General features: G+C 44.0%; 1 protein-coding gene across 1 annotated transcript in view; it reads left to right on the top strand.

Moving 5' to 3' along the window:
• The first annotated feature begins 3187 nt into the window (after nt 1-3187).
• NLRP1 (NLR family pyrin domain containing 1) overlaps nt 3188-10510 on the top strand; it is a 169037-nt gene continuing 161714 nt past the window's right edge. Inside the window, 3 exon segments of the mRNA XM_060082798.1 lie at nt 3188-3224; nt 4072-4222; nt 4414-4554. Of these exon segments, the coding sequence (XP_059938781.1) occupies nt 3188-3224; nt 4072-4222; nt 4414-4554 (329 nt within the window).

Raw genomic sequence — 10510 nt, 5'->3', positions numbered from 1 at the left:
ATGTCTAAGAAGGAACAGTTAAGACCTACAGCTGACTCCTCAACAGCAATAACAGAAGACAGAAGGATGGTATTTTCAGTGTACTGAGAGAAAAGAACTGTCAATCTAGAATTCTAAACCCAGTGAAAACACCTTTCAAGAACAAAGAAATAAAGACAATTTTAGAAAAGCAAAAATGAAGAGACTTCACCACTAACCAATTTGCACTAAAGAAAATACTAAAAGGAAAATGATTCTAGATGCAATATCAAAAGTAAAGAATGAAGAGGAAAAAAAGGTGAATATGTAGATAAATCAAAATGAATATCAAGGGCTTCCCTGGTGGTGCACTGGTTAGGAGTCCACCTGCCAATGCAGGGGAAATGGGTTCGAGCCCGAGTCCGGGAGGATCCCACATGCCGCGGAGCAACAAACCCATGTACCACAACTACTGAGTCAGCACTCTAGAGGCCACGAGCCACAGCTACTGAGCCCACATGCCACAACCACTGAAGCCTGCACACCTGGAGCCTGTGCTCTGCAACAAGAGAACACACTGCAATAAGAAGCCTGTGCACTGCAGCAAAGAGTAGCCCCCACTCACCACAACTAGAGAAAGCCTGCACGCAGCAGCGAAGACCCAACACAGCCAAAAATAAATAAATAAATAAATAAATTTTAGAAAATGAATATCAATTATATAAAACACTAATAATATTGCCTTGTGAGATTTGAAATATGTATAGAATTAAAATACATAACAACAGCACATGAATGAAGAATAAATGGAATAAAGCTGTTCTGAGGTCCTTACATTGTGCAGGAGGGAAATAAAAGTTCTGATCAACATTAGACTTTGATAAGCGAAGAAACATGTTGTAATCTAAAGATCACTAATGAATAGTAGGAGAGTATATTATTTCCAACCAATGGAAGAATGGAGTTGGATTAATTTATGTATGAATATATCTAAGACAATTCTGAAAAATAAACATGATGGGAAATTTGTCTGAACAGAGATGAGAAAAACTATTAAAGTTATATTTATTTAAATGATGTGGTGCAAGCATAGGAATAGTGCTAAGGACTAAATATTTGTGTTCCTCCCTCTCCCCTCTCACCAAAATTCACGTGTTGAAACCCTAAATCTCAGTGTGATGTCGTTTGGAGATGGGCCCTTTGGGAGGTAATTAGGTCATGCGTGTGGGGCCCTCATGATGGGATTAGTGCCATTTTAAGAAGAGACAGACACAAAAGAGCTTGCTTCCTCTCTCTCTCTGCTCTCCCCCATGTGAGGACACAGCAAGAAGACAGCCAATCTGTGAACCAGGAAGAGGGTGCTCATTAGAACCCAACCATACTGGCATCCTGATCTCAAACTTCCCAGCCTCCAGATCTATGAGAAATAAATTTCTGTTCCTAATGCACCCAGTCTGCGGTCTTCTGTTCTAGCATCATGAACTGACTGAAACTGATCACAGGAATGGAAAAGAATCTACAAACACTCTTGTGTGTGTATATATACATATATACATATATCTTGTGTCTATATGGTAATTTCATGTATAATGAAAATAATAATACAAGAAGTAGGAGCTATTCAAAGTGTTCTACTGTAAATAATTTAATACATACATTTATAATTAGTTTTAAAATATTATTTGCAATAAGGACAGCATTTTGAATCCCTAGGACAGAAAGAACTATTCAAGAAATAGTTTAAAGAAAACTGTATATCTGTTTGAAAAAAAATATTAGACACATAATTTACACCATAAACATAAATTCCAGTCAGATTAAAAAGCTGAACATAAAAAAATAAAAGAAACTATAAAAGGGTTGGAATAAAACTGTGAAGTAATTCTTATAATCTAGGTGTTGGAAAGACTTTCCCAAAACAAGACACATAACCCTGAACCACACAATAAAATATTAGCATATTTAATCTCATAAAATTTAGAACACTTTCTTGAAAAATGATACCTTATGTACAAAGTTAAATTACAAACAACAAATGAGGAGACATTATATGTAACACATTTGACACACAAAGAATTTATAGCTGGAATACATCAAGATCTTATACAAAGCAATTTTTTAAAAAGACACACAACAGTAAAAATTGGACAAAGTATATGGAATAGGCAATTCACTGAAGAAAAATACAAATGTCAATAACCATATGAGAAAATACACAGCTTCCACTAGGAACCAGGGAAATGGAATTTAAAGCAATAATGAGAGATGATTTTGCACTCGTTATATTGCCAAAAATTAAAAAGATTGATAGTAACAAATGTTAGCAAGAATATGGAGAAACGGGTGCTTTCAGATACTTGCTGGAAGCAGTGTGAACCCTGAGGTCATTTGGAAGCCATCAGGCATCATCCACCAATGTTTAAACATTCATTCCCTTTACCCCAGCAATTTCACTTCTAGAAACCCAGCCTGAAGAAATACTGGCCTATGTGCAAAAAATACACATACAACAGTAGTTGCTGTAGCCCGGTTGGTAATAGCAAAACCGCAGGGGGTTGGGGAATTTGTAAATGTACATCAATAGGAGAGTGGCTAAATAAATTCTGAAACAACAGAATTCTCTGCAAATGTTAAAATCACGCAGTAGGCTTTCGTGTACTGATGCAGAAATATGTTCAAGACATATCATCAAGTAAAATCAAGTTGAAAATAATTTGCACAGTATGATACCACTTGTTTACACACACACACCCCTACATAAAGAGCAACAGGGATATTAGAACACACGTCAAGGTACTGACAATGTTTATCTGTAGGGAAGCAGGATGAGTAATGAGGCAAGAAAGGATGACTTTCACGTGTGGAAGAAATGTTTTGCCCAAAACTCAGATTGAAGTGAACTGTGTGTTCAGCATCTTTGAGGGTGAGATGGAGACCTTTTCTGTGAGGTTTGAGGGAAGGCAGGGCCATGGGTCTCTCAGAGCTGACACCCCTGGGTGAAGGGGCTCCTTGTCACAGATGAAACCCTGTTGCTTGGGAACATCCAATTAATAGCCCCAGATCGATTTGTCGTCCTTTACTTCTCAGCTATAGGACTTGATATTTATGATTAATGAATCATGTCTGATGATGGTTCCAAACATGCCACAAATCTAACCCACCACTGAGAGGAACATGATTTCTTAGGACCACGTGAAGTCAAACAGCAAGTGATGCCCAGCTAGTCGGCATGAGAGGAGGAAGAGGTCAGTGTCTGGCTCAGAAAGGTAAGTCTCTCCCCAGGGTATTTGGACCCAGCTCATTCCCTTTACCATCCACACTAGATTTTTCACTAACACGCGATAAACCTTGACTTGCGTCTGGAAATTTTAACTTACCGTGGTTTGCTCTGTACTGCTTAAACCTTATAAAATTAAGAACCTATTAGCATAATACCTATGAAATATACGATTAGATAAATAAATGTCCCCAAAGTATAGCCTTTTATTAGATATCTTCTTCATCAACAGCTATTAAATAACTCTCTCATCTGGACGTTCAGAAAACATTTTGATGTCAAAAATAGGCTTTTGCAATTCAACAATGTACACTGGGCTAGTTCACGTATGTGTTTTTCACTACTCTTCTAGTGGATGAAACGGAGTACAGTGGAAAGAGGATGGTGTGGAAATAAACAGATTTTCAGTTGTGGAGCATAAGTCCAAGAAAGGGAAGGACCATCCCCAAAACCTGACTCACCCTGAGATGCACATCCTTCCAATGCCCTGAGCACACAGACATGAGCCTTGGGGCGCCAGCCACCACCCTGATTCCAGGGGCCTGCAAATCACAGGTCTTCCTTGCAGGGTGGCCCCCAACACCCTTCCCTCCGCCCGAGCTGTGCTCTCCTGGCAAAACCCCAGCCTGCGTGAACCCAATTATTTCCTTTCTGACTGCCAGCAGTGGGGCAGTGAAATGCTGCCAGAGAAAATCACATTAAATGAACTGATGAGTTACAATTTAGATTCACGCCGCTGACAAAACTCAAACAGGAGCAGAGACGGGGAGGTGAGCCCTGCAGAACGTGGTCCTCTACATTTTCTCCCCTTCAACCTCCTCCCGCCCCCATTTCAGCCCAGGAGGGCACCTCACTCTTCACGGAGGACAAAAAGGAAACCATCGACAGAAACTCCCTCCTCTTCTCGCCAAACCTGCCGCTGGGTCCCCACACTCAGACCTTCATCCCTGCCTCGGTGAAGAACGTCTCTGCTCCTCTCAGGGGCCAGTGTGTGTGCCCTGGACTGCATCCTCCTTCACCTTCTCCGGGAGTCTGCGCCTCTCTCGAATTTTACAATTAACTCAGGTCATTTCACGCCTCTGTTTAAAAGCTTCTGTGGCTCCCTTTGCACTTTAAAAGAACATCCAAAGTCCTGGCCATGGGTGGCCGGGTAGTGGGCTCTTGCCCCCCACCTCCAGGTCACCTTCAGCAGCCGGGGACAGGTCCAGCCCCTCTGCGAGGCTCCCTGCTTCTCACCCTAAGGGGTCCTCCACCCCGGCTGCACCAGACACCACCCAGGAGCTGGAGAAGTTAACTCCCCTGAAGAAAGACCTCAACCAGTGAGAGAAGGAAGAAAGCAGGTGAATCTCCAGCTCCCATCTCCACCTGGGACATCACCTTGCTCGGAGCATCCCCGCCTGATGGAGTTCCAGGTGCATCCAGTAGTACCCCTTCATTAACACACAGGTTGTCAGCTTTCTTCCCTTCCCTGCCTCAATTTCCCCACCTCCTAACTGCCTCTCGAGGTCGTCTCCCATGTAAACCACCAGCACCTACGCCCTTGTCATAGGGCTGTGTTTTCTTGCAGGTTTTCTGTCTCTCCCAGCAGACCCTAGAGTAGGCTGGAGCCTTGTCTGTCTTGCTCATCACTGTGTTGTCAGCTCCCGTGCATCCTCGAGGCTCAAATAATAGTGAAGACATGAAAGAATGAGCCGAGACTGCTGATCCACACACACCCTGCATCTGGACACACATGCACACACACAGAGTAGCAAGCATCACCCACGTTCTGCAGAACCAGAAATCCATCCTTCTTCACCTAAGAAGTTACTACCAAGCCCCAGGACACCAATTCTTAGTTTTCATCTCAGTGTTAGCAGATTCCTTGAGGCCTCCTTCTCCAGGGCTATGTTCCCCACTAGGTAGACTCAAGCCTTTAAGAGCAAAAGAAAATAGTTACTTGTATTTAATGCTAACACATGCCCCCAACCCCTGGTCCTCATCTCCTGAGTTTTTGGTCTTTTAAAGTCTCTCCTACCATGAGATTTCAATCCCTTCCCCCAAAAGTCCATGATGCTCTTTTTCTAAAATACTCAGTTCAACACTGTCCGGTGTTCTTGAATTGCCTCTATGTCCTGGACTCTGGGTGTGCTCTGCTTGTATTCTTCATGTCAATTTGGTTTTACTGAACAAAACTCAATCTCAGGCCAATACCAGTACCACCCTTTCCTTCCTTAAAGAAGATTCCAGCCCTAGGTTATGCTCACAGCACCCAAACCATGCCTGATGCACAGTATATGCTCAATAAATCTGAAATTAAAAAAAAACCACTCTTTTGTAGTAAAACCCCTTTTAGGTTGATTCATTGTTTTTAGCAGTTAAATTCCAACATGCCTAGGCATGGTTTGTTTCTTATTTATTCTGATTTGGACTTGCTGAAATTCATGAATCTGTATGTCTTTACACCAAATTTTGGGAAGTTTGGGCCATGATTTCCTCAAATAGTTTTTATCCCATTTTTCCCCTCTTCCACTTCCAGGATGCCAATTATTTGTGTGTTAGAGATTTTGATGTTGCCCGCATCCATCCCTGAAGGTCTGTTCTGTTTTTCCCAATCTTCTTTCTCTCCCTTCCTCAGACTGAGTCATTTCTATTTATCTGTCTTCAAGGTCACTCACTCTTCTATCCCCTCTACTCAACTGAGAAGCCCACCCAGTGAATTTTTTATTTTAGATATTTACTTCTTGGTTCTAGAATTTGCATTTGGTTCTTTTTTGTAGCTTCTATATATCTGCCAAGATTTCTCCTTTTTTATTCATTACAAGCATGTTTGCCATGACTGTAATAGTTGCTTTAATTTTTATTAAAGCAACGATTTTATTAAATTACCAAATTTATTTGGCAATCCCAAATAAAGGCATGGGTCCCATTTTCCTGACTCTTCATATGTCAAATAATTTTGCAGATTATGTTCTGAAGACTCCGTGTACTTCATATTACTCTGAAATGTGTGAAAAGTGTTAGTGTCTGTTTAACAGGCATCTAACTAGGTTAGACTCAAACCACAAACTGTCTAATGTGCAGTGGACAGATCAGATTTCATTTCAGTTCTTTTAGCCTTAGCTGCAAGCTACTCTGATCAGCCAGAGACTTGGAGCAGAATTTATTTACAGAATTGGGGCTCCCCTCTCTGATTTTCTCATTTCTAGAATTCTTCCCTCACTTTCTAGCAGCTGTCCTCTGGCTCTGTCCTGTTCATCCAGTTGCATAAATGGTTTTCAGTCAGAGTTTTCACTGCTTTATGCTGTATCATGGCTACAGTTTCCCTCAGATTAAAAGTCATGAAAATGGGAACTTCACCGCATGCCTGTCCCTTCCAAGTTTCAAAAAGCAAACAAAATCTGCCTGCTTTTGTTTATTCCTCAGAACCTTCAGGATTTTTATATTTTATCTGTACTTTATAATTATTATCCAAAGGAGGGCCAGTCTGTTAGGTACTTACTCCATAACACTGGAAGAGAAAACCAAACATGATGTACACATTGACTTTAGAATAATATTTGACATATCAGTTTGTTTATACACACACATTTGTAGTGTAGATTCAGATGCCATAAAAACAAGATTTGGAGACTGGGAGGAGGGGACCAAAAAATAAAGGTAGATGGGTAGAGGAAAGGTAGATGGAGAAACTTCCAGCTGAGGAAAACTTCAGCAATCGAAAGAAATTCTGGAATTTCCTTGCAGCCAGGGAAACAAGGGAAATTATATGGATTTCACATGCTTCTGAGGCTGGTACTGGGAAACCTACAAATTCACTGAGGAATTTGCTTTCCTGGTCTTGAACTCAATGGAGTGCCATGGCCTCTCTTGTAGTGATACTCAACAAGAGTATCACATTTACTCTTTAATATTTAAATAGTTACTCCTGATATGTAAAGGTTAAATAATGCAGGTAAAGCATCTCCTATAGAGAGCCATGATGATGATCTAATGATAATGATGATGATGGTGATGATGGTGCCGCTGATGATAATGACACTCTTGTTGGTGGTAAGATAACTTCTACATTTATCTTGTGTTTGTAAAGAAGGACCACCTTCACGTACTGACAGATTTTTAACCCAATACATTAGTTAGTCAGAATGTTAAATGTCACTCTCTTAAGCTGGCTCTAGGGTGAAACTATCTCCCAGGAACCAGCAAACCCAGCATCCTGGAGGCAGAACGCTGTTTTCTGGTCCAGTTAATGGCCTCCTGACTCCTTAGACACTTCAACAGAGCAAGCGCTCGGGAAAGGACTGGGCAGCCGGCACTGGGAAGGGCCTCTGGGATCTTCCATTCAATCTGCACATAAGTGCCGGGTGCTTTGTTCTGAGGAATTAATCAGTGAAGCAATGATGTGAAGAAGGCACTTAGGGATGGAGGGAAGCATGGTGCATGTTAATCAGCCTTGCATGTGAAGCCAGGACAGGGCCTGGAAAACCCCACACAGCCCCTAAGTTCCCAAGCCCTCCACCTGCCCCGACCCAGGGGCCACCAGGGGGGGCTGGGAGCTCTCATCTGAGCCTCCAGTGGTGGGGGAGGGGGACACCTGCCCAGCTCCATCACGTCCTCCCCACTCATCCCCCTTGATGTGAGAGCCAGCGGCTGAGCTGCGATTCTGTCTGGGGCTGTGCCTTAAGAAGGGTCACAGGCAAGGGTTAGTCTGTGAAGTCAGGGCTTAATCAGTGACTGCAGTCAGGATTGAGGCTGAGGTCACGGGCTGAGGTCAGTATGTGGTAAGGATTAGGGATAAGTATACGGCCAAGGTCAGGGCTCAGCCTGTGGCTCATTCTGTGACCAGAGAAAAGACTCAGTTATGTTCCTGGTTGGGGCTTAGCTGAGATCAGAGTCAGGGTACTGGGGACCCTGACTAGAAACCCAGGATCTCTGAAGTCCCCTCAGCCAAGAAGGATGTCAGCTCTGGGAGGGAGCTCGCAGAACCCACACGTTAATTAAGTGTGCATTATAATAAGTACTGTCCCAAATAACTCCAGCCCTTGTTCTCCTTTATTGCTTAATCAATTTCTAAATGTGGCCTATCTTTATAGCAGAGAACCTGCGCTTTTTCTTCATCTGAACTTCTGGAAGGTGTAGGGAAACTTCAGGCCTTGCACCCAATTTCTGGATGTGGAAAGAGATGCCTGGGCACATCCTCTCATGCATCTTCGTTGGGTGCCAGCCCTCCCCTGCCTCAGGAACCTTGCTGTCTGCAGCATTCCTCTCCAAGGCCCCCTCCTGGGCCACCCTCGCCCTCCCCACGTGCAGGCCTGGAAGGGGTCCCCTTGTCCAACCTGGCGTGTTATACCCCCGCCCACAACTCTCCCAGAAATGGCTTCCTATAGAAATGTTGCTGTTTTTTCTCCAAATAATTGAAGGCACTTAGACATAATTGGGATACACAGGGGTTTCTCTCAAAATCTAGGCCACCCAAATGGGGAGCTGAGGGCACCCCTACCAGGCTCACGCTTAGCTTAGCCAACTGGAGTCTGGCTTTCTGCCCTCTGGTAGGTGATTTCCGTGGGAGAGGAGAGAAAACGCCATTAGTTCATTTGTTTTACATACATTTTAAAGTCAAGTTAATATATGCACATATGTTAAAAACACAAGCGACTCAGAAGGGCTTATGATGAGAAGCACCCACCTTATCCCCGACACCCATGGCACATTGTAGAGGCTTGGGAAATACTTGCTGGTTAAGACTTTACCACTTCTGTCTTCATGGAACCCAGGGAGGGTGGAGAGGAGAGCTTTTCCTCTCTCACTTCACCCAATATCTGCTCGTGAACCTGGGTGTTATTGCTGTGGTCAGCACGGACAAGACACAGCTTAATCAAATATGCTCCCACCTGGAAACGGTCTCTGTCTACATGGTGAAGTTGGACATTAAATCAGGTATTTACTACGCCAGGAAGAAGGAAATAACTGGCAAGATAAAAATCAAAGGGAGCCTTTTAGAAATCCGGGGGAAAGTCCAGCCAGGGTGCAGGGTGGGAGCTGGGGATGTTGGGGGATGGGGGATGCTGGTCACCTACATTTCAGCCAAACCTTGAAGGATAATAGAGGAAGAAATGAGTAAGCTCTTGCAGGTGGGAAGGTGCTGGATGTTGAGGGAATGAGTGATGGAGTCCAGACCAGGAAGAGCCAGAAACTCCATGGCCTTCTTCCTGCAGACTTCCCAGCCTTCCTGGGAAGCCATATTTCAAGCGACCTCGGTTTCTGCATCTGTAGGATGGGGAAAATAATAATACCAAGCAGACTTACACGAGGTGATACATGTAGGGCACTTAGCATGGTGTCCGGAAGACAATGAGCTCAGCAGGTCTTAGCTAATCATAACACCCCATCTTCCTCCCCACCCCATGCACCCCGCCCACCCCAGACATTCCCAAATGCACTTTCTTTTCCCTCCAAGGTTAGGGCATCCGATTGTCCCACCAAGATCCTCATCTGCGTTAAATGAGATGCTGGTGCCTGGGAGGAGAGAGCATCTGAGACCAGCCAGGGCCTGTTGTGGTGGGTTGGTTTGAGGGGTCCCTAGTGCATATCTGCTCAGGTCCCTCTACCTGCAGGCAACTGCCTCCCCAGTGACAATCAGTTTGGGGCTTCCAATCTCTGAAGTGGTATCTGCACATACAGTATTTGCTGCAGCTTCGATGGAGGCTGGTTGGAAGGGTGATTTTTGCAGGGGTTTTGGCTCCATGGGTTTGCTGCCTTTGATCTGCATCTTTCTAGCAGAAATGTGAGATGGGCCTCCAACCAGAGCCGCAGGTATGTGTCTCTGTGAGCCAGGCTGAGTCTGCCCTGCCCTGCCCCAGCATGGCATGGGGACAGAAAGAATGACTCCCAGGGCTTGCAATTCCCTAAAGGTGACCTAGACAGATCAGTGATGCGATGACCGACTCACGGCTTTAAGATCCTTCCCAGGAGCTTGTCTAGCATCTGTTAGCAAACCTCCAGGGACGGGCTTCTCCGCATCACTCCCAACACCTCATTCACCCATGAACAGCTCAGACTGAGATCAATCGCTTATGTTGAGCTGAAATCTATCCATCTTGGGAAGAGTTAAAGAGACAATCACTAGGCCCTCCTTGTTGAAGCCTCCCCCTCCCCCCACTCTGCCTAGAAGCATTAATTCCATTATCAAATGGTCAGCCCTGGGGACTGAACATTCAAAGGCTTAAAGCAAGGTAGGTTAATTAAAATCTTTGATCGAAGCCCCATAAACAGCATAAAACTTCTCTTAATTATCCT

Source organism: Mesoplodon densirostris, chromosome 18 (assembly GCF_025265405.1).
Source record: "Mesoplodon densirostris isolate mMesDen1 chromosome 18, mMesDen1 primary haplotype, whole genome shotgun sequence".
NCBI classification, from domain to species: Eukaryota; Metazoa; Chordata; class Mammalia; order Artiodactyla; family Ziphiidae; genus Mesoplodon; species Mesoplodon densirostris.
Note: the sequence above shows the minus strand (reverse complement) of the source record. Positions and strands in the feature narration are given on the sequence as shown.